The sequence below is a fragment of the Lonchura striata genome, chromosome 2 (assembly GCF_050655825.1).
Source record: "Lonchura striata isolate lonStrDom1 chromosome 2, ASM5065582v1, whole genome shotgun sequence".
NCBI lineage: Eukaryota > Metazoa > Chordata > Aves > Passeriformes > Estrildidae > Lonchura > Lonchura striata.
In genome coordinates this window covers 143473601-143498714 of record NC_140704.1, presented here as the reverse complement: position 1 = coordinate 143498714, position 25114 = coordinate 143473601, and the positions used below count along the sequence as shown (strand labels likewise).

Genomic DNA, 25114 nt, shown 5'->3' with positions numbered 1-25114 from the left:
AAGTCTAAATACCCGAGATACAACCCACCGTTCCTTTCTTCCATAGCAGTGGTGCACAGGTAGCAGGCAGAGGGGCCAAAGGGGAAGAGTCCTGTTTGCTTTGTCCTTTTCTCACGTCTGCTCCCCGTTGTGCTGTCCCCAGGCCTGGGTGCAATGCTTGTGGCACGTGTCGCTGGCCTGGTTAAGGCACACAAACAGCCAGTCACTGCAGTGTTTTGCAGGGCTGATTTTCTGATGTGTTTGCAAGCTACCTTAGTTTGTGGATGACTGCAACATGTGCTGGTGCTGGCACAAGGCATGCTATCCCCTAAGAGAACACAACCTGACCCCAAACATTCTGGCAGCATCACCTTCCTTATTATTTTTTCTCTTTGTATTGGAAAATGCTTGGTGAAATTTTTTTTCTGTTAGTGAATAGTATGTATGTTCCAGCCACAAGAGTTTTCAGGTACTTACATAATAAACCATTGTCCCAGCTGTGTAATGAATTGTAAAGGTCCCCTAGAAGTAAAATGGAAAGATTAAAATATTACTGTGTTAGATGATGTAATGGTCAGTTGAGAATAATGGGTAGGCTTAGAATTTAAAGCCAAACAGCCTAGAGTTTGGGCTTTGGTAATTCAAAAGTGATTAATATGGAGTTCTTTCTGTGAGATAAAAAACCATGGAGCGACCAGTGGATCTTCTAAAAACGTATGGCTGTTCTTCTGAAACACCTGCAACTTGAGGCTAGTTTTTCTAGATGATTATGGTCTTTGTGTCAACCCCATCATAAAATGAGTACTGAAATAAAATTGCAGGATTCTTCTTGCATGTTAAATGTCAAATTTATTTTCTTGGAACTCTTTACCTTATTCATTCTGGAATAAGGCACAGAGATTCTTCAAATATGGAACAAATGCGTAGACAAGTTGCATTTGCTTTTGGAGATTATTTTTGACAAGACTTGTGATAAAACTTTTTTTTTTCTTTTCCACAGAACTCAGAGGATGAATCAAAGTGGGTTGAAGATCTTCTTAAGATGCACACTGCACGTGTCCGTGACATCGAGCAGCTCACTAGCTTGGACTTCTTCCGAAAGACCAGTCGCAGCTACACAGAAATCCTCTCCCTAAAGACATACCTGCATACATTTGAAAGTGAAATTTAGCTTTTTAACCTTACTCAGTGCATCCCTTTATCAACTGGTGTATATTTTTATATTGTTTTTATATTTATTAATTTGAAGCCAGGACATTAAAAATATTAGTATTTTAATCCTGTATCGAATCTTAAACATTAAACCTTTGTGTCATTTGTTTTGTTTCTTTAATGTTTAATATAGGTATGTCTCTTGGTTGATTTAGTAGTGCTTGTAATACTGCATTTTGAGTCCTTACGCTGAGCTTTTAAGTGGTGCTGCAAAGTTTGATGCGTGCATCAAGGAAATATTAATTTCTCATGCTCCTTTTAACACATTTGTAGTCCTGTACTGTGTATCAAAATACTGAACATGTAAAATTACACTCATTTACTGATAACTGTGTGACAGACATATTTAAACACTATAGATAAATAGCATCTTAAATATAATAAACCACACATTCAGTTTTTTTAATGTGTTTTGATTTCCTTTCACAGGGATGTTCAGAGGGGCTTGCGGGCAGCTTACAGATCTCTTCCTGGGTAGAGCCCTTCCTAAGAGCTTAGGTTTGCTGGTAAGAGGACTGCCAGGGGTCCAGGTGCCCTGCCCTGGTACTCAGCAATGAGACCAAAAAATAGATACCCACAGCAGTCATTACTGGTTAGGTTTTGCTGTAGGGGGAGAGCTGGGACGGGAGGATGCTTGCTGAGCTAGCAGGGGCACCCTATGCCTGATGCCACTTGGCCATGCCCCAGAACTGTGGAAAGGATTTTTATAGAAGACATATGTTACGGAGCGTTAGTGTACCTAGATGATGTAAAAGAGAAATTATTGTTTAGAATGCCTTTGAGGTTGAACCCACTAATGACAATATTGTAAAAACTTCATTTGGACTTATACATTTCCCTCTCTCTATGAAAGTTGTTTGTGTCTATTTTCTCCTTGAGGATTGCAACTATTGAAGGGAAGAGGGTAGGGCTGGAAAGCATTTCAGCCATATACACAGACAAGTAGCCAGGGTCTCCTAAGTAAAATTAATCTAGCACAACTGTAACTTGCATCCCTGTAGCATCCATCTAAGATAAAATAGTAAACTGAGATTAATCATGTTAACATAGATAATAAAGCTCTTGTGACCAGACAAAATTTAATCTTCTATCTGATTAATTCTGTTTAATTTAGTAAAGTGAAATCTTGAATACTTTTTAATGCCTTCAAAATATTAGGATGGAAATTCTAATAACTGCACAAAGCTATGGGAAACATCCTATTCTTGCAACTTAAATATTGTCTCTTGTGGTTGTCTGGTAGTACAGAAATATTTTCCTGAAAGCTTTCAGCAGGGCTTCTTGCCATGATAAACTTTATGTTCTTACATGTACTACAAAGGGTATTTCCTTTGGATTTAAAAGAACTTTCTCTTAAGACCTAATTCCTTCAACATGAACTTAAGCAATGATTTAATGTGGTGGTTCATAAACTAAACTAAAGACCACCACGGCTGTTTTACTTTCACATTAATCTGGTGCTCTGTTTATTTGGGTTTTAATCAAATTGAACAAATTATATAATTCTTTTGTTTTTCTCCCAAAAGAACATGACATTTATACCAAAGGAACATTTAAGCTCTGAAAAATAATATTGTGTTCAGAGAAGTTTGCTTCTGAAATGTAATTAGTGATTGAAAATGGTTGGGAGAGACAATCTAACTCTTGGTTTCACTAAACAGTGGTGCTTAGTGTGTGTAAGGAAACATCAATTTTTTTTACTATTTACTGTGACAGTAAATACTAGTAATTTACTTCTGTCTTACCTACTTCTCTTCAGCCTTTGGTTCCACATTCTTGCATGGTATTGCTGTTTTATTTTACTGCATTAGCAGAAAAAACTGCTGAGAAATATTTGTAGTGACTCCTGCACATGGCATGGGGTACTTTTCCCATTGAAAGATGCCTTATCAACCCAAAAGGTCTAATGCAAAGCTAAAGCCTTGTAAATCCCTCTGAGCAACATGAGCTCTGCAGGAACAACAGGTATTTTAAAGATAATTTGTAATTTGCCTCTGAAAGTCTTCAAGGGTGAATGTTAGCTTAGCAGAGGGAAGGAACTCTTCTTCCTTCCAATCCTGTTAGACCATTTTGAAAATATGAAATACCACTTGTTTCTGTTACATATTACCTTTTCTTGATATTTCTCTGGCTTCAGCAAGAGGTCCATTGAGGAGAACAAGCACTGAATTTTTCTGCCAAGCAAACACTATTTTTGAGGATTTGGGTAATTACTGTTTGTATTTGGTGATGAAAATTTGAGGCATGTTCAATGGGTTAGAGGCAGTTCAATTGAGCACTGACACAACAACAAAAGCTCTGGTGTCCTGCACACCAGGCAGAGTCCTTTTGCTCTGGCAAAAATCCTTCAGATGTAGTTACGCAATTAGAATAACCCTGCTACAGGAAACTGTTAATTTTTTTAACCCCTTTTCCACAGTCACATCTCCTTAATAGATAAGCACTGAAAGCAGGTTAAGTAACCTGACCAACAGAATGGTTGTGATGGTGAAATTATAGCAAAAGTCCTCATCCTGTTCTAATAACACCAGAGTACTTAATGACTTATGATTATGTTCTATCCTGGCCTGCTAACAGTTTGATTAGAGACTTTCTACTTGCTGTTTCTCTCTTCTCCATGTCCAGCCTTTAGCCTCTTTATGGGGTTAGGTACAATATTCAGCAGTTTCTGCACTTTTTTGGACATTGGTTCTGGTTTGGTAACAGCAGATCAATTTGCATTGTGTTATAAAGCAATTTCATCTCCAGATGAACAAGAAAATTAAAAGGTTTAATTATCTGGTCTGTGCCATCTTGTGAAGGTTTTTCCAGAATTCACATGGATTTTGTGTGAGCAATAACCATGTGTAATTAGGCCAATCCTGCTGTGTCCCTGGAGGCTGCTCCATAGCAGTCCTGCCATGATCCCTTGCTTCTCAGTGCTTTATATGCAAACAGTTGGTCAGCTGAATGTGTGAAAATTTTTAAGACTTTACTAATGAAAATACATATGCATGGCAGGATTATTAAGTCCCAGTTTCCCTTGCATTTGGTTTCTTCCTACACATCAGTCTGCCAGATACAACAGGTGAAATAGCTCTCTAATTCCTGCACACAGCCAGGAAGCAAAAATCTTTTCAGGAAATCTGCAGAAGGTTCCCTCTGAAAGTGTTGCCTGTTGCAGGAGAACAGGAACTTGGGCAGTGTCCGTCTTGGACAGTGAGGACACAGTGCAGGACATCACTGAAAGAAAAAAATTTGTAGCAGCAGGAACTGATGTTCCAGAAATCCTTTCCTTCAGTCTCACATCCACATCAAACACCTTTAAATTTGTATGACACTTCTGTGCAGATTTCCTTGGCTCCTTTCTGCTGGAGACAGAGGAGATCCTGCCTGCAGTTTTTAGAAAACCTGCAAGCCCTTATCAACAGAGGGGCAAATTCACTTGCTCTGCCTTGAGGGAGAGGGATACAGCTGGGCAGGGGAGGGTGTGGGTGTGGGTGTTGCAAAGCTGCCACTTTCTCTCTGCTCCTGTACAGTGCTCTTCCAAAGAGTCTGGCACTTACAGCTGGGTTCATTCTGCTGGTTTGGCACAGAGAGACAAATGAAACTCCACAACATATCTGGGAGGCTGCTGTTACCACAGGCATGGAGGAAACTGTGGCATGGAGAGGTTGGATATCTGTTTAAGGGCATGCATATAGTATGGCCTGTAAAGCTGGTCACAGTGCTCTTGTGCAGGGTTTAGTATGTGACATTTTGAAATAATTTCTGGTAGTGCTATCACTGTCAGGAGAGCACAAGGTAAGTTTTGTGAAACAAAACTTCAGAATCATGTGGCTGAAATAAAATTTGAATACAGGGCAAGAGAAGGAAAACTCCTTTCCTTTGGGGGCAATAAACAATGCTGAATTGGTTTTCTATCAATCCCATGTATCAAAATGCTTTTGGAGGCCTGGTTACTTACCAGAGTCCTTTTGCATCCCAGAGAGATGCCACAGTACTTGTCTGTCCATCCTTTATGTGGTCTTAGTCAAGGTTGGTTTTTGACTAGTTTCAATTTCACTTACTGCAGTCTCAGACCACTGTTGCACTTGACCTAAGAGAAGTGGTATAGTCATGAAAATATAAGTATAACCTGACCAGGATAGATGTGCAAGTAAATGAATAATACCACGTTAACTGTACATCTTCCAAATGAGGGAGATGTGTTTGAAAAGTTCAGTCCTTGTTCAAGAGAAGAGAAAAATAGGAGTTTTTAAACATTGTGGAAAAATACCTAATCTCCTTTCTTTGCACTTGTTGTGTAAATACAAGATAAGAGCAGTATTCCCAAGGTTACTGCAAACAGCCTGTCACTACAGAGTACAAACTAACATTTACTAAAATGAATGTTGACATAAAAAGCAGCATTGCTTTAACAGTCAGCTGTGGTTAAAAAACCCACCAGTTTCTTTCCCTTTACAAGTCAAAAGTTTGGGAGGTAGCTTATCCAGACCTGCCCTCACAAAGGAAAATCCCTGCCCTGCTGACAGCATCCATGGTATGTGCACAGTTGTTGTGGAGCCTTACCTTACTGCGTTACCTTATCTGTTGTTTTCTAAACACGGTGGGGAGAGGCAGAGGGAGGTCACCCAGGTTTCATCTGTGGGTTTCACCATGGAGACATCAGCAGGCAAAGAAGTCAGTAACTGTGGATTAGTACAGCTGTAACTGATTGACCCTAGAACTGGAATTTACTAGAAAAGAGGTGGGATTATTTGACATCATAAACTGTCAACAGAAAAGGATTAAATCCTTTTCAGGGGATATTTTCATCTGTTTTTTTCTTGGCTGCGTGCAGCAAGTAGGGAATTATTTCCTCTTCTGCAGGGGGGGGATTGATATATCAGAAGAGGCTGGATGAAGAGGGAACAGGAGCTTTGCACACCCACCAAATAAATCTCCAGCCCCAGTCCCCTTCTGGCAGCAACTCCTGGACCTTCAACCTGTTCAACCTCTTCTGTCTCCTGAAATAGGAAATTTCTCTTATCTCCTCACAGAGTTATTTTTTTTCCTGCTGACCTCCCTGTTTTATTTCAGCTTTGATCTATTAATCATCTGCAAATAGCTTTAGTGTTAGCCTACCAGCTCTTAGCTCTGTCAAGTCTTATACACTTCTGAATAGAAGAGAATGTGGATGATCCAGATATATCCCCATTTTTTTTTCCAGAGCAGTTAAAACTCAGGGCCAGTTTTGCAGATAAAAACCCTCTTCAGAGTATTTAATCTGGTGGCCTTTACCCAGGTATGTGTCTTTGTCTGAAGGCATTTAATGTCACTGAGGGTAGAATGCCAAAGCTCTGATGAATCAAACAGAACTTCTCCACCCAGGCCATGACCGGCTAGCCCATTGCTAACAACAGAGAAAATTAACTATTCATAATGTCAGGATTTAATTTCTGGGACTTGAAAGTTCAGACTCAATCCAGATGAGCCAAAGTTCAGGTTCTATCTCAGCATTGACTGTGACAGATCACCTCTGCTCATTGGTCCACTTTCACCTCTAGAATAGTTGTGAGACAGAGTGATCTAAAAGGGTAGAAATCCATTTGGATTTAAGTAAAATATACCACTTTGAGCTTGCTAAATACGCTGTTTTGTCCAGTAACTGCAGCACTAGCAAAACTACCCCAGCTAAAGAAAAAGAATGCAAATTTCCACACTAAAAGATAAAAAATAAGAAAAACTCCTCAAACCTTAAAACACACAGGGCAGAGTAACCTAAGAGTTCTTTCTATACTTTCTGCCAAAAACTGAATACAATTGTAACTAGCTGTTAGTATAACGCAAAATCAACAGAAAAAATATGCATTAACCTATCGTAAAATTCTATGCATATAAAAATTAGTAAAAGTAATAAAAAAGGATCGAGAGTTCTCAAAAGTGCACATGTTCATTAAAAGGCAATAAGTCCTCACATGCATCTAACACTGTAAAGAAACATACCCATTCCCTACAAATCTTTATTAAAACTATAAGGTTTAATTTTTCATCCACATTTCAGTTGCACACTGTCGTTTGTACTTGCAGTCTTTTCCATGTTTCTAGTTGGCTTTTGGGATGTGTTTTGGGTGCATGGACATGGTGTTCTGGGTTGACAGTAACTACATCCTCCTCTTCCTCCTCCACATGAACAGTTGTCCCAGTTTCCCCATGGCCACATTTCTGGACTCAGGATTGTAATACACTTACTGTTTGCCTCTGCAGAGTCTAGAGAAAAAGACATGATGTGTTATCTTCTCCTGGGCTGTATCTAACCTATGTGGGCTGCAGCTGGGGCAGATGTGATCAGTCTTTTCCCATGTGATCAACACTGAATCCCCAAACATTTTTTGTTAGGAAAAAAAAAAATCTAAGATTCTCCTTACTGGTAACACCAGAATAAACACTGATGTTTGAGGCTCTAACAACTGACATTTTTATGATCCTTTAGGGCAGAAGAGAAAAAAGAAGTTTGCAGAAAAATAATTATTTTTGTTTCTCTTCTTTGTTTATGAAAAAAGCCATTATATGCAGCATGCTCAGCTGGGCTTGTATATTGGGCTCCATATTGACCTAAGAGTTCAATGGCTTTCACCTCATCATCGAATTCTAGCCTTCCTCAAAAGGTTTCCATATGCATTCATGAAACCTTGGAGCCCTCCTGTGGTCAAAATCATCAGCTATTCTTCCAGCTGTAGCCCGAAATCTGATGCAGTCAATTCCATTTTGAATTTTATCCTTGGAGTATTAATTGAGAAAACTCCAGTCAGTTAAGGAAGAAAATTTAGATAGTTTCCTGAGCTTTTGCATGGGTCAATCTCATTACATCTCACTCCCCTTGGCCAGTATCTGATGCTGTCCACATATCTTTTCAGGGTTGGGGTATTGCCTACGATCTGCCCATTACTTCATCTTTCTTCCCACCATATTCCTTCTCCCTGTTTGCTGTCCCTTGTGGGCTTCTCCCTTTCTGCTCTGATATAGTCAGGCTCTCATCATCAGCCTGTCTCAGAACCCTCCAGCTGTGCATTAAATAATGTCATCAACACAAATTTCAAGTTTACTGTCTTCCTTGCTGGAGATGTGATTCTGAGGGTTCTGTGTGCTTATTTTTAACCTTGTGCTGAAGTTGCAGAAAAGGTTTTAAATTTCCTTCATTTTGTGGCCTTTGTAGAGCTCCTCAGGAAAATTCTGTTTCCACATGGTCAATTGCTTCCTTTTCAACGCTGTTTCATCGCACACGAGAAGCAGAAGCGTCAGCAACCTTGAGCAGGTTTATGAGGGAGTAAGAAAGGGTGAGGTAAAAATGAGGAAGGGGAGGAGGAGAAATAGCCCCTTTGCTTTTGCCTGCTGAGTGTTTCTTTCGTGCTGTATGACTAAAGGGGACAGCACCCGGCTCTGCCACCTCACACATTCGCCGCGGCTGCAGATCCCAGCGTGCTCCACTGGAGATGCTGGATTTGCTCCCCAGAGAAGGCTGAGAGCCTCGGATGTTCCCTCTCTGCCCAGGAATTTGTAAAGGCAGTTGGATATTCATGAGGGTAAATACCTCAAGCCTTGTCATCTGTAAGATAACACAGCACATACCACAAGGGTTGAAAGGGATTTGAAGTTTCTAGGCTGCACTACATGTTGAAGATGCAGAGGTTCATGGAAAATCCCACCCAAAATTTCAGCATCAAGTATGCACTGTGTAATTATCCCAAGGGATTGGGTTTTTGAGCTTTGTTTTTACCGTAAGCATTACCTAACAGAAAAAGAAGTATCTCAAACTACATAGTCTTAGAGGCTGCATTTCTGAATTTCACTCAAAAGAATGTACAAATAATTTCAGTAGTGAATTTCTGAGATCAGAGCAGGTCTAGGAAACCTCTAGTAGGAACTGCAACAAGCACTTGCAGTCAAGCTTTTGGCCTCTCTGCTCTGAGTGAAAGCTAAATCCAGAACTGAAATGATAAAATATGGCAAGTCTTAATGTGTTCATGGTCGGATTATATCTTCTTATCCTTCTTATTCCTTTTGTGTCAACATCATTCTTATCCTAAGAAGTTTGCCTTCCTTACTGGTATTTAAATAATCCACCCACTCCTTTCCAAAATATTTTTTTAGTTGGTTGGGATTTGTTTTTTTGGTTATTTTGGCTTTTTTCTTAAATCTAAAAGCACATCTCTTCTGAATAAAGAAAGAAGCTGTTGCAACTGATTCCTGAAAAGGAGGTTCAATTAATATTTGTATTTATCTTACAGATTTAGATTTATGTGAGCACATGCCTCCACAGATGCCATAGAGAAGACTCTATTTTCCACTCACATAATTAAATGTACACTAGCAAATAAAGCTTGCACAAAGATAATAATTCTTCATCAGCTACTCAGTCCATCCCCACATAATTTAGTGTTAGTTTAAGGATATAGTCTCGTGGGACTTCCTAGGGTGATTTAACGAGCCAGCACCTCCATCCCAAGGTTAAATTTCTTGGTGTGGCAGAAGCACATCATATGATATGTTTGGGCTTTGGACACAGACTCTCAGCTGCACTGAACTAGCTGAAGAAGATATTGTCTCCTCTCCTGGCAAGGGTTATTGTTTCCTCAGTACTTGCAGAATTGCATCCCTCTAATCCACTTCACGAGGAGGAGGAACAGTTTATTTCACTAAAGGGTTAAAAAGCTAGAGTTCTACTCCTGTGGATCATTTTACTTGGAAACAGTTAGGAAGTAACACAGAATATGCCTAGTTAGAAAACAAAAAAGAGTGGCAATTAGTGATTGAGTGACTGAGATGATCTAGTGGGGACTAAAGATATTTTCATTTGAGACAGAGAGAATTAGTCGAGGTGATGATCCTTCACAGCCCTTATCTGTTTAAGTCACAAAGAAGCCTGATTGTTTTAGATCACCTTTACTAATGCTTCAAATGAATTCAGTTACCCATATTGTGCAAGTTTGCCCCGTAGTGCTATGAGGCAGCTGAGTCTGTTAGACAATGCAATGCCACCCAAAAGCACAACTTTCCCACTCAGGCACATGTTTCTTCTCAGCTCAGCCCATCCCCTGCACTTCATCCTGGGGCTGCTCCCAAAAGTGGTGACTGGGGGCTCAGCTGAGGGGCTCTCAGATGTTAACAAAGGGAACCTCTGCTGATGTTCATGAAAAGTAGAAATGAGGGTGTCTGTAGAGGACTTCTCTACAGACATGTGTTACCAGTTGCAGTGGGCCAGAGCTAAGAAATTTTCTGTTTTGCTGTGCTTTCTTCTAAGGAGCTCTGTTCCTGCTCATTGCAGGGGGATGATCTCAAAAGTTCCCTTCCAACCCAAACCATTCTCTGATTCTATGTTTCTAACTTTCTCTTGCTTAAGAGAGCTTTAGTCTAAAGCATGAGGACCTTGCATGTGTTGAAATAATCATTTTAAGGCAGTGGCCTGAATACCTAATTGCTCAATTAGCCACATGACTTGATTTTTAATGGTGCTGACTGTTTCTCTGAACTCCAGTAAGATTCCTTAATTGTTCATAGGCCTGAAAATAACATCCTGACACTGCACAGCTCTGTTCAGCAAAGCATTTCAGCAGCTTCCTAGATCCAGATACTTGCTTAATGCAACTGCTGGGAATGCTCTGTGCGTGAAAAATACACTCTTCTCAGGGGTGACACATATTTCTGACCCAATGATGTGATTGCATCATTTGTGTGATCTCCTACCTTCAACAGCCTTTGTCTCCATGGATTTATTTCAACTCATATAATCAGTGGGTAAAAATCTGGGCCCAACAGGTGCAATAAATAGAAGTGATGTTCTGTCCAGTGTTCTCTTTTGGAGGACCTGCACAGATACATCAATAGACTTGCTAGAAAGCAGAAGATGCAAACAGTGGGTGTATATTTTGACATCTCTATGGCTTTTGTAAGTCCTATATATGGCATTTTTGTGAAAGGAAACATCCAGCCTTGAGGAGATGTGGGCCTGATGAAATGCAGTTTCTGCATCTTCCATCACACCAGACACTATTAAGGGAAAATCCTTGTTAGATGAATTTATTCTTGCCTTTGCAAATGCCCCCTATTCTCACTTCACTTTAAGTGAGCCAAGAGCTGGTTTAACCACTTCATTGGCAGTTTGTTCCCCTTTCCCAAAGGCCTCCTTCTTGGAACTTTTCTTTCTGCATCAAACATTTTCTTTGCTGCTTCATACTTTGTTTCCAGCTGAGGAGCCTCTCACTGAATCCTCACAAGCCCATTTTAGGCAATTCCATTTTTTCTGTTCACTTTTTTTGCTTTTTCAGTGGGTATATTTAAGGCTGAAAGAACAGAAGCCATTTTTGTAGCACTTCAATGCAAGTGTCTGTATGCAGGATATTGTCTTCAAAATGTTTTTAACATTTGAATGAAAAAGCTCTTTCTATTATCTGATTCTTCTGTGTTTTCTTTGATGCCCTCTATTTGCAATGTAAAATGCAGTATTTCCCTCTGAAAGGTGCTTAATCTCTTCCTGCCTTTCATCCTGGTTTTATGCTGAGTCATCTCTAGATCATTGCTGTCCACTGTGATTATTTTTTGTTCTTTCTATCTAGGAAGAATTTGACATTGTCAAGCCATTTATGAACAAATTTATTGAGGGAAAAAGATTCATTTTACACTGGGTCCTACTTGTGGTTTAAACTTGGCATTGTTCTGGTTACCCAAGCCACACAAATCAGTACATTTATAAGTGTAAAACATTCCCAAGAAGTTCCTTTTAAACCAAAAGGAATTTCAGTGCTCCAGATCTTTCTAAGAAAGATGGGTATTTAATGTCACACAGTATAAATTTTTTGCAAGGATAGATGATCTCTCACTGCGACAGCAAAACAAATTGAATCATATTAAATAACAGTTTGTTCTTTCTGGCCTGGCCAGTTATTCAAAACTTTGGAGTCTCAAAGACTGATTGAATCAAGAGGAAGAACCAGTAATGTTATTCATCTGATACTTCTAGTTTCCAGGAAAGTCTCCTGGAATTAGCGTGGCATTTGAGAAGATGGGTGCAGCGAGGACAGACTGGCTGTGGCACACCCAGTGACTCTGAACATGCTGAAGCCATCAGCAGCACCCCGTGCCTTGCACGGCACATCTGCCAGCACATCTGGCACATCTGCCGTCTGCTGGGACCTGAGCTGCCCCAGGGCCTCTGAAAGCCAGAACTGAGGGGCAGCACAGACAAGTCTGTAGTATGGAAGCTGCCTGGACAAATTTCTCAGCTGAAAATAGAGGAGGAAACATGACCTTAAGTAGCTCTAATTATAGTGAAATTAAAAAGTGTTTTTCTAGATAAAGCTGGACCCTAGAAAAGGAGAAAACCCTTCTCATCATCTCTACTCTTCCCTAAATCTTTTTTATAGACACGTAACGCTTCATAGAACTACTCCTTGGCAAAATACTGGGGTATTGCACAATGGATATGTTGTACCAACAGCCTTAGCTTTAAACATCTTCCAGTAGCTGGAATGTGGGTTCAATCAGTCATATCAAATTTGTGTGTGTGCGTAATCCAACAGGATACTTAAATGCATGTTTAGCTCACATCTCTATACTGAAATCCCTTTGATTTTTGAGGGCACTTGATCATGTGTTTAAAGCTGCAAAGTATTTTTCAACACTGGTTTTTCCTTTGCGGGAGAAGTACACCAGGGTGTAGGAAAAGTATTTACAAACTGTGAATCCTTGCATATCCTTTGGGTTTCCTGCTGTGTCCTACTGCAGCCTCAGAGTGGGTCCCAGACCTGATTGCAGTTTAAGATAATTCCTCTTACTCTGGTAATAGGAGGCTTTAGGAGGCTTTGTATTAAAATCTGTTTGATCTCTTACACCATGGATTATAAGACTGAACTCTTTTACATAGCGATACCAGCTGTGACTATAAACTACGTGTTCCCTTTGGAAAGAAATCACATATTCCCATTTTCCAAGTCTGTCTAACCATGTCCTTGGCAAATCACTTAATCATTACTCCGGTTCCTAACCTGTGCTAAAAATAGTGTAGATTGATTTTCCAGAAATGGTAATGCATAGCTGAAAATAACCTTGAACTCTGTATGTAAGTATTATGTCTGTCATCTATGAATTATATGTATAAAGGTACTTGCTCATTGCATTTCTGTATAACTTCTGCTTGCTGGAATAGTAATTCTTTGCTCCATTAACTTAAGTTTATTTCAAAATGCATGAGTTTAGGGGGTTTCTTGTTTTGTTTTTTAAGTATACTCACCTGCAATAAATTCTTATATTCACTGATTATCCAAAACAGCATATAAAAGGAAATGAGAAAAGAAAGATGGATTTCTAGGAGTGCCTGCAAAGTAGTAGTGATTAATATGCAGTGAACTTAGCAGTTCATGCTCTACCAGGTAGTGAGCTTTCAGTAAGAAACAAACAAAGGAAGCAATCTTTGTCTCTTGATGGGATCTTTGGTATTACAAATTATTGAACAATATAAAAATTGACTTTTATTTTGGTTATATAAAGAGCCTTGGTCTGAGGTCCTAGAGGTTGAAAAAAATGTTTCTGCAAAGTAAGGATGGAGGGGGGAAAAGGGCAAAATTGATTTTGGCATTTTAATTCCTATCTTCTTATGGGACATTGACTGTCCTGTAGTGATTTTGCTGGTGCTGGTTTAACACACAAGTTTCAAAGCTTGTTAAAGAACCTCTTTATCTGTTCTAATCCCATACACTTAACTGGCAACTGCTTTACAAAATATAGTTTTACCCTGTATTTTAAGTGATACCTTCATCTCAGCTGATTTCTTAGTATAAATGAAACTTTACATGTTGAGTCTTGGAAGACTTTTAAGCACTTAACACTTAAAATAGTTCTTAAATAATCTTTAAATGTTAAGTTAAAATCACTCTTTTCAATGGGGTAAAAATTAAAATACATGTGTAAGATATATTAAAGTTGTAAAATGTTAAGTAGAATCCAGGCCAAAGATATAAATATTAAACTGACATATTTTCATATACCTGCTAATCTGTTTTACATATACAGCTCAGCCTATTTTTGACCTGTTGTGTTCAAATGTACCAGTAAACATAATATGCTGGGAAAACAAGATGACCTCACAATATAAAAAATCAGGCAGCAGCTCATGGGATTTTTTTCTTAGTGCAGAGGCTCAAATCAAGTCCCTTTTTTTTCTCACCTTAGAAGATTAATTGAGCACATTATTTTTTTCTAAACATTTTAGTAGAGAAAGTCTTACAGCTAAAATTTTATTAAGCAATGCAAGGTATATTTTAAAGTAATAAGTTTTCATTAGTAATGTTCCTTGAAATACTTCTTATATTCTTGAAATATATTCTTATACAGTGAGAAATGACTGTATGCCTAGACAGAACTTAAACCTGGAAGCATGTCTGAACAGTATACAAAGAGATGCCTGACTACTTTGCTCCCACATATCCTTGTTTTCCTCTGGGAAATGTTGTTGCAGCCACCTTAGCAGACTACAAGGCTGAGATGAGAGAGCTCACAGAAGAGACCAGTGATAAGAAGGGAAGAAAATCCCAAGAGTCCAGGGAAGCCCCCACTGTGGACCCCAGCAGAAGCATCACTCCTCGAGCAACACAGTGGCTGCAAATACAAGCTCAGTGAGCTTGTTCTCCAGTCCCTGTTTCTGTCTAGAAATTTATAAAAATAGGGCTATATACCCAGAGCCTTTTGTTTGCAGGGCTTGCACGCCCCTCTGAGAAGTTTTCCCAGCTGCCTTCCAAGGGTCCCCCTGGGAGCTGCTGGGGTGGCAGCAGCAGGAGCAGCTCCTGGGCCAGTGGGGCAGTAAGGCAGGGAGGAGTTGGATCAAGCCAGGCTTGGGTACATGTTTGCCAATTAGCTCTACAGATGCTCTACCAAAATTCAGAAAACCCATCTTGTACACAAAAAGAAAAAAGGATTTTGCATCCAGCCTGGACAAAATCCACAGTTCCAGGCCAGTATTGGCCCAGGGCAGTGAAGGACCAGGGCAAGGGCTTCAGCCAAATACATCCTCAACCACAGCTTCAGCTCTGTTTTGTGGGTTCATACAATCATAGAATCATTTAGGTTGGAAAAGACCTTTAAGATAATTTTTTCAAACACAATGGTCATTTCCCATTATTTCCCCTCTGGGCTGTCCTTTAAGTGTGGCAGAATCAGGCAGCAAAACTCTGTTTTGCAGAAATGCTTCTATGGTTTCATTTTTTCCTTTTCTAGACATCAACTATTTTAATATCCTTTGGCTGTTAATTTTTTGGGAATTTTTTTGATCCTGAGGAGGATGTGCCATGAAAATATTATTTTAAGGCTTCTCATAGGTGAAATTTCTTTTTTTCTTTATCTATGAGTAATAGTCAATGCAAAAAAAAACTTGTCTGGAGAGGGTGGAATTGCAGCAATGGGTGAAAAGGCCTTGGTCTGGTTTTGAGCCTTGTCTTGAAGTAGGTTGGCTGTCAGAAGACAGGGTGATATGCAGCGCTTTTCGAAGATCTGTGCTTTTTTTGGAAAATAAGTGCATCCAGATGCCAGAGCAGCTTGTGAACTCAATGCCCAGGCTTTACTGGAAGATAAATCATGACAAGAACGTTTCAAGGCATCTGGGAGAAGCACCTGGCTGCATGTTCCACCTTCTGCTCTGTTGAAGGGCTCCTGCTTTGCCAAAGGAGGATGTTCCCTTTGCTCACCACATACTCCTGCCCACAGTTTTCTCCCAGGATTTTCAGAGAAAATGTCACCTGGCATCTGCCATCCCCACAAACGATTCTGCCTGATCCACAGCACAGCAGGACAAGGCTAACTGGTAGCATTTCTCTCAGTTGTTCAGCCAAATCCTTTCAAATGGATGCAACATATTCACATTCAACCAGCTGTGAGCCAAGCACATAGCATCTGTCACAGCAATTGAAAACCACCGCTCTCATGGGTTCTTCTTGGAACTCAGCATAAATGCCATTGATCAAGTTACCATAGGAGTCTGGACTTCAGAGTCATTTTAAAGATGCCTCTCATAGGGCACCAGCACTGTTGGCAATAGTCTTTCAAGGGTGAGGTATCAGGCTGCATTGGAGGCTAAATGGACTGGCAGAAAGCCTACAAAACCCAGGGGTGTCTGTGTAAGGTCCCAGGTCCTGCCAAGCTGGGGAGACAGACATGAAGGGTAAAAGCCACTTTGTGCTGGCCCCATGTATGCTGTCCATCTCTGCCTGATCCACTGCTACCCAGGCACTGGCATGCAGAGGCCTGGGTTAATTTTTCAACACATATGGCCTTGGTTAGGTCATACTTGTGGTGATGTTTGAGCTCCCAAGGTGCCCAGAGGTGCTTTGTAACAAAATCTGTGGGTATGGTGCATAAAGGTTGGCAGATCTGTGACATGGGAGAGGGATCTCCTACAGAGCATCTCCATCACCTTTGCACAGCTGACAAAGTGGCCTTTTCCTCCTCACATGCATGCTCTGGGATCATGGGAGCACTCTGTGCCCGACGTGGGGTCTGTGTTTGGACAGGTCTGTGCATGCAGCCAGGAAAGGTCCAATTTAATGCCTTCCCTGACCTGCACTGTCCCCTGGGCCCTGCTGCCTGCCTCAGAGGCACTGCAGTGGGTCAGCATTTCTAAACACATTTAACATACAACAAACTGAATTTCTATTGTTGTATTACTTTCCCCCCATTCTTAATTTCTAAATCAAAATCTTCTTATGGAGATTTAAGAACACAGTGAAAATATGATGACCTTTATCAAAATCAAAAGTTCCTAGAACTATGGTTCTATGATTCTTCCATTTTTACCATCTAACAGTGAATAATTGCAACTCTTAGGAGGCCTTTTTCTTCTGATATGCTTAGGAAAAAAAAAAGATCTTCTCTGCTATGATTTCAATGGGCAACCTCCCCCTCCCCCCTTTGTATTCCATTGTTTCCTTTCATCTGCCTTTGCTGGTGCCTGATACACAGTTGTTATCAGCAGTTCCTTCCTTATTAATGATGATATATGTGGGGTTTGTTTGTTTAATATTCTGTTGCTGGGTGAATTGTGAAGGGGGATTGTTTGTGGAGTTTTTTACAAAGCTGATTTAATTTCCTATCTAAGCCAGCTTGTGCTTTTGTTTTGTTTTGTTTTGCTTTTGTTTTTAACTCTACTTGACCTCTTTTGTGCAATGTGAGAATGTTCCTTTTGGGGCACTTAGCAAATTGTGTTTAAATAGTTCCCAATTATCACTCACATTTTTCCTGTTTAAATTCTTTCTCTGCAATAATTTGGCTCATAATTGTTTTCAGCTTTGTGTAATTTGACTTCTTGAAAGCACTAAGTACATAGAATTGCTGGTGTGGATTTCATTCTGTCTGCATGCAATTAAATCAAGCCAGCTTCTCCAATTCCTTCCTTTGTAACTGTCAAGACGGCCCCAGTGCTGGTACTGCCTCCAGTTGGGTCTGTATTTCTTATGTAAGTGTTTCTGCAGATTTTGTTACATGTCTGTTCCTGTAGGAACTGTGTGCTCTCTAGTTCTCCATGTTGTATTTTCCTTCTTGTCTGCAGGGATTCCCTTTCTTGCTTCTCAAGCTGAAGGTGTTTCTTGATGCTCTCTACCATAATCAAGGGTCTGCTTTTTTCCCATTACTCGTAAAGATTACTGAGAGAAGAGTGGAAGATCTGTGTTAAAAGCCAAGTTAATGTTTGTCCTGGTTTAGGGCAGATTTGGGAGAAAACTTCCATAGGGGACCCTCTAGAAAGCAGATTCAAGTGGCTCTTCCCCCTACTGGTTCAGAAAAAGATTTCCTTGGAGAAAAGTGGAAACAAACTGTTTATTTAACAAGCAAAGTATTCACAAGCATAAAAAAGAAAATAATATTAAACAATAAAACCTCTTGCTGATAGAAGAGATGGCAGACTCAAGAAGTCCTTTTCATGGGGTGTATCTTAGCTCGCTCAGTCTCTTACCAGTCCCTCCTGTGCAGGAAATGCTGTGGCCCAGCCCCAGTGGGCCACAGTTGAGCTCCCGGTGGTTTTCTGGGTTTTCAGTCCACAGCAGGGCCAAGAAGCTCCAAGAAAAAGAAAAGCTACAGTCTGGGGAACGTCTCTGCCTCAGCTAGCTAAAAAAAAAACTAACTAAAAAGCAAAGGAGAGCTCTTTTCTGTTGTCTCTCCATGCTGCAGACAGCACAGTCCAGGAGGAGGATTCAGGGAGCGAGTGCAGTTTCTGAAACAAACTCTGCACTTCTTCTTCCCTCTTTGCTCTTGGAACCAGTCTGAAAGGTGCAGAACTTAACATCCAGCACAAACAGAGCAGACAGCTGGGGACTTCATAAAGTCAATTTTTCTCCTTGCCTAACTGTGGACAAGTAAAAGGAACTGTGACTTGTTCCTTTTCATAAGAGAGCTCCAGCTTTGCACAAGCCTTTTGGTGCAGGAGAGTGGGGCCTGCCATGAGACTCACCAAAGTGATTATTATCATTATGCCTTAATGCATTAACCTGGTTCGATTTTGATTTTCTTCCTACCCTCTCTTGATTATCTATCACAAAGAAGACCCACAGGAATTGTGGTGTGGAAGGACAGACCCGACGGGAAGCAGGAAAGGGGTCAGTATGGGAGCCTGTCCCTGTGAACTGGGGGTGGAGACAACTGTAGGCATTAAGACCCAAGCTCAGTTCACTCTTCAATTTGAGGAGGTCTATTACTCCTCTGTGCCTCTCTCCAGGCACATGCAACAGCTCTCATGGTATGAGCAGATCAGTCTGGAACATCTCCTGTACTCCTGATGATGCTGATGCCTTCTGCAGGCAGGATTCCTGCAGTGAGAGGAAGCAAGAAGCATTCCACAGCTTAGTAGCTGTGACTACGTGTCCTGGGTTCCAGATGTAGTGAATGCTTCTGTAAAATAAATTGACATGCTTTTAAAGAAAAGATGAGACCCCAATCTAGTGCTCCATGTGGCCTCTGAGTTAGAAGAGAATTTAAATTTGCTCTGCTTGTGAGCTTATGCCCCTGATATTCCTGAGAGCTAGTACAATATAATATTTATGCAGCTACAAAGTATATATTTGCTTATTCTTTTTGCCAAGGGACTTGATTGTTTCTTGTGTACTTTCAGACTTCTTTCCTCAGTCACATTTCACTGCCAAGCATCCAGGATTTTAATTTAATAATCTTAATTTGGTCCATAAAATTCTGCATGTTTCATGGGAGAAAATTTTTATTCCAAAAGAGTTACTAATGAAAGTTCATAACAGCTTTGCACAATGAAAGGAGGCATGGCACAGACTGAGCAAAAAGCCCCTTTGCAACCTTATGAGGTTGTTTCTTTCTCTTTAGCTTAAGGCTCTCTTAATTTTAAACTGTATGGTGTCTCTAGTTCTACATGCTCTAATTTTCCCTCCTCCAGACAGGCATTGATCAGTATTGTTACCTGGGTCAAAATTTTGGATCTCAAGCACTGCTGCTGTTTACTCCTTCCCCAGAATGCTCACTTTGCTTTATTTACACATTATTAGTAATCCCTGAAGTTTCTCTATTTTTTCCAAACAGCATGATGAAAGTAATTTTCAGTATTCTTGCAGTAAGTCTACAATATCTCCAAAAGCACAGCTGCTGAAATAATGTATCCTACATTTTCAAACATTATATTGTATGGTTTAAACATCATTGCACAGCAAGGGCAATTGTTAGTGTTGCAAGTTGATATGTATTGGGGTTTGTTCTTGATCCCAAATTTCTGGATGTATCTACCTGTGACAAATTTAACAAAAATTGTTTGTGTGCATGATAGAGAAATCTTCAATGCTTGCTAAACTCAGTGCCAGTAGCTTCTTAGAGAGTGGGGTAAAAAGCAAGTAAACTAAAATGAACCACAACAAACTGTGAAAAATATCTGTGTGGTTTAAGAAATGTCTTGGTTATGACTCTCTCTGTTTCAGGAAAAACCCTTTGTTCCCAGTCTCCAAATGTCCCCACATCCTGACAGGGCTGGTGCAAATAGGCAAAATTGGCTCTGAACGTTGATTTTCTTTTGCCCATTTACTCTGGTTTCAGGCAGGGTGAACTGAACCGATGAAACCCATGATTTCAAGCACATTTTCCTGTGTAATTAAGAAGCTGGTTTAACCACAGCAGCTGCAGGGGTTGGATTGTGGCTCTTGAGTCCCTGACTCCTGACCAAGCCACCTTGGCAGAATCAGGCCTGCTGAACTTTTCTGCCTGGCATGGAGAGTCAGGCCACCACTGCTATTTCTGGGAAAGACATGGAGTTCTGGGTCAAGGTCCTCCCTGCTGCCTTCGACTGCCACACACTTGAGGGGAGGACAAGCACAAGGAGATCAGGGTGGCCTGGGGTCCAGTGCCCTGGGGCTGCTGCCCACAGCTTTGTTTGGTGGGCTCAGTCCAAGAGGTGTTGGCTCCCTGAGGTGGTCCTTCAGCTGCAGCACCTCTCAGACACATGGGCTCAAGGATATTTATGCAATTTAAGACACAGGAGGGTCTCAGTGTAAGCATGACAATCCATCAGTTAACCTAGTGTTAGGGACAGGAGATGTATCTGAAGATCCTGCCTACATTGATGTGGACAGTAAGTGGGACTTTAAAATAAGCATTCTTTTTAAGGTCTCTGGTGGAGTAAAAACCTAAACGGACCTTGGGAGTTTGTTCCATTGCTTCTGCTGTGAAAATTTGTGGCAGGCCTCAGAGGAACTGTTTGTGGGGACAAAGTGTGAGGATGTCCCACCATACACCAAATCAGCTGCTGGGATAAGATGGAAGAAAAAAACACGCACCCTGTGGGAACTCAAAATGTCTCTCAGACATTTTTAGAGGTTCCAGGCCTTGGTCAGAAGCATTCTAGACCCTGGCAGACAACTGAAAAACAGCTGAGATTTTGAGTTTGAGCCATGGAATGAATTACCGACTTTGGAGGTGGAACAAGCAATCACAAAAGGTTAGATAGTATAGTAAAAGTAGTTACAAAGTAGAGGGGAAATTTTTCTAGTATTGTACAGGGGGGTTTTAACAGATGTACAGGGGGGTTTTCACTTTGTACATGGGGGTCAGAAGTTCTAAGACGGAGGAAAGTGGGCTGATCCTGTTCTTTCTCCTTCTTCTTCCTTACCTCCATGTTCTTGGTGATGTTGGCACTCACAGATTGGTTTAGAGTAGAAAAACACTTGGCAACGTAGGTAGTAGGTATTGGGCAATAATTGTAAACATGTTATACGTAATATATTTTATAAAAGATAGCAGCAGCCCTGGGCGGAGAGAGAGACGAAGAAGACAGCAGATAGAGAGGATGTCAGTGTATGTGTGTGCCTCTACCCAGGCCACTGATCAAATAGCCGCAGTCCAAGAACATAATCTGTTAGATAACTAGCAATAAACTGCCTTGAGACCGAACAGCTAAGCCTGCGGAGTTTTTCTTTGGAAGCACGGGTTGGAGGAGGAATTTCACCACCACATGAGGCCCCAAAGCAAGGCCGGGGTTCTCACAGCACCCAAAACCTGCTCTGAAACAGCACAAAAACTAGTTTATAAGTCTGTTTATCTGAGAGGTCACAATGGGCATAGTAAGAGATGGAAGGAAGCTGGGAAGAGTAAATAAGGAGAACAGTGCAAGGGGATAGAGGTGAACTAAATATGAGCTACTTAGAGTCCTAGAGACTGGCAAACAGTTTGTGTAGCTCAGTGAGTCATAAGATACCTGAGGAAATATCATCAGTAAGCAGTGCTGTGCAGTTGACAAATGTGTTTAGGGGGAACCCAAATAAAGCTGGATTTCTTTGTTTCCAGGTTTTTCTCTTTTCTTTCTCTATTTTTGGGTTTTCACAGGCTTTCTGAATTTCTCAAGAAGCTTCCAAGATGAAATGAGATTAGGCCCGGTCTTCTTTCTGCACTTCCTCCAAGCAGGACCTGAGGTATCATGAGTAAAACAGACTTTGTGTTATTCCAGACCCATAAGCTCCCAGATTCCAAAACCAATCTGTGAAAAAGATTTTTGAAAAATGTATAAATGCTTGTTCACACACACAGCACTGTCAAGAACATAAGAGCTGGCTCTCTCCTCTCAGAGAGCTGCAAGGCTGCAGAAGGACATGGAGCCATTGGCTCCCTGGAAGCTGAGCTGCCTTGCCTTCAGCACCCAGTGGAGGTGTGGAGGTGTGCCAGCCCAGCTGTGGGAGCTGGTGTGTGGTGAGGATCACACTCCTGTGCTGTGCCACGTGTGTAAGGAAGCTCAGTGTCCTCCCCAGCAGCTTCCTGCGGGCTGGCCTGAGCAGGGGATCAGGCTGTGAGTGCCTCTGAGTATTACTGGTTCACGCTTACTTTGAAACACTGGAAGCAAAAGAAGAGAATTTTTTTCCCTTTCCCCTGGAAGGACTCAGGATTGTTTAATCAGATGTCACATTTGTTTCTCAGACACAGAAACTGAGCAGTGTTGGAGCAGCACATTGTATTGAGTGCCATGGGCAAGCATTAGCATCAGCTTAGTGTTTGTGTAAGCCAAGTATATCTACATGATCTTCCTTGAATAAAACATATCCATGGCTCTTCTATTTCATGAAGCCACATGCTACTGATTTATTTTTCTTACTGGAGTACAGCTGTGCTCAGCTCTATTTTTTTCCCAATAAAATGTCACAGATAAGAATAAGAAAAATTTCTGCCACAACACAGCAACTTTGCATTGGTTTATTGGCTCAAATCCATTCTTGAAATAATCTAGTATTTTCCCTTCATTAATGTTGCACAAGAGACAAATTTGTCTCCACAGGCTTGGCCTGGGAGTACTTCTGCTGTTTCCTTGTGTCAGTTTTTTAGTGGTGGTAGGCAACAACTTCCTCTCTATCATCTCTTTTCCAGAGTTTTTAATCTTACTCTTCCTTGCTCCCTCCCTCTCTGCATTGCCTAAGTGAGCTGCCTTTTGCAGCACTGGGATGGAGGTATAGGGTTAAGAGAACAAAGCATGTAATCATCACTCCTTGACTTAGTTTTTGGCCCTGCCACTGATTTTCTGTGTAATTTAGAGCAATTGACCCAACCTTTATGTATCCAAACAATAACGTGCCTCTTGCTTCCCAAGCAGCTACAAATGCTGTCCAAAGGGCCTTACCTAGTCCAAATTAGAAAGTGCCAAAGACTAATTTCACATACAATTTCTTCTGAGCTTTTAAATGCATTTGCAATGGTTCACCTTAGAGATTGTCAAGAAGCCCCAAAGGGGCCCACTTACTCCTTCTGGCAGCTAGAATCCTGCTTTCTTGCCTCTTTGGTCTTTGCCTGAGCTAAGCCTGTTGCTGCCTTGGGGACTTTCCTGGCATTTATTTACCCGTCCACTAGAGAGTAAGGACAGAATGAGAGTTTTCCTTTGCAAAGGCACCATGGAAACCTCAAGTGTGTTAGTACTAAAGAGTATGGCCCCTACAATATGCCTACACTGCTTCATGGGGTCATGGCTACACTATTTGTACTAACTGAGTAAACTTGTTTAGAGACAATTTGGGCTTCTCTACCTTGTGGTATCCACCTACACCCTGAACAAAAATGTTGGCTTTTAAGGTGCACTGGGCTTCTGAGCATGGCTCTGTGCAGTGCTGTGTAGTCCTTAGCAAGGTCATCTATAGATAGTTAAGGCATTTCTGCACAGCACCTCACTGTGTCCTGTAGATAAACCCTCTGTGTATGTGAGTACGTGTGTGTACATGTATTACAGCAGGTTAAACAAGTATCTGCTATTCAGTGTGTAATTAGAGTTTGGATGAACCTGAAAACATAAACCAAGAATTCAATGATGCCCAAAACATATAAGAAAACTGTATTTGGACAAGACTCGAAGTAGTCATTTGTGGCTAGAGATCTCTGGTTTGCACTGCTCCACCTCCTGTAAGTGAGGAGGAGAACCAGGACTTCAAATACAGACTCACAAGACTCAGGGACTTTAAAAGACCATCCTGGCCCATAACTAGTTAAATAATGAAGCAAACAAGAAAGGGAGCAATTAAACCTTTTCATGAGTAGCAGGAGAACCATTGATTGTGAAATTTACTGGTAGCCAAGTTCTCCTCCCTTCCCTACCACTTATAATTATGCCTTAATTGTAGCTACTGGCTGTGGCACAAAGCTCATACATATAAAAAAATCCCAGGATATGCTGGAAAAAATACACTGTATGGTAGACATTAGCAAGAAGACAATCAGGAACTGGAATAGTGTTCCCACATGGAAAGCTGCGGGTGGTATAAAGAGCTCTGTATCCATATGGTTAGTTATGCATAATATCTTTGTAATGACATTAGTACCCCCCACTTGCTTTTTCTGGCACATGCCTGGTCTTGAGTCAGTTGGACTGATAATTACAAAATTGTGGTTTGCAGACCACTGGTGGTCCACAATCTTATGGTAAGTGGTCCACAGATGGGCTACAGAACCAAGATGAACAGCTTTCAGTTGTTTTCAATTAAAAGTTTGATGATACAGGGTACATGGTGGTCCAAAAGAGGGTCTTAGCATTAGTGGTGGTCCCATTACTCTAAAAGTTTGAAAACACTGGCTTAAACAATTATGAAGATCAACAGTCCATTTGTGTTACGTTGTTTGAAGTTAAATGTTACAACATGTCCCTTCCTTTCATGTGTTGGGAGCTGTGTTGCCAGCTCTGTTTGTCAGCTTTAAAAATAAGAGTATTATGAAGTATTACAAATGTTTCTTCGTGGTCTTGTCCTCCCAGTTTATGATTTATTTAGCTCATCATTTCATATGCACTACTGTATTCACATATCAGAAGTATTTGTCCAAAAATCTGTAGTATTTTGGGAGGAAAGGAAGAGGGATGTTTTTCACATTTTGTGCAGTTAAGTGGGAGTTGGGCAGACACAGGGCATAGGGCTGGTTCTCCTCCCATACCTTGGTGATTACAACATTCAAAACCATGGCT

The 25114-nt window shown here is 40.9% G+C and overlaps 1 protein-coding gene across 16 annotated transcripts in view; it reads left to right on the top strand.

The window, feature by feature from the left end:
• ENPP2 (ectonucleotide pyrophosphatase/phosphodiesterase 2) overlaps window positions 1-1592 on the top strand; it is a 71385-nt gene extending 69793 nt beyond the window's left edge. For all 16 annotated transcript variants that reach the window (XM_021546581.4, XM_085573950.1, XM_085573949.1 and 13 more), the window contains one exon: window positions 980-1592. In XM_021546581.4, coding sequence (XP_021402256.1) covers window positions 980-1150 — 171 coding nt within the window. In that variant the 3' untranslated portion in view covers window positions 1151-1592. The remainder of the gene's footprint in view (window positions 1-979) is intronic.
• The last annotated feature ends 23522 nt before the right edge of the window (window positions 1593-25114 follow it).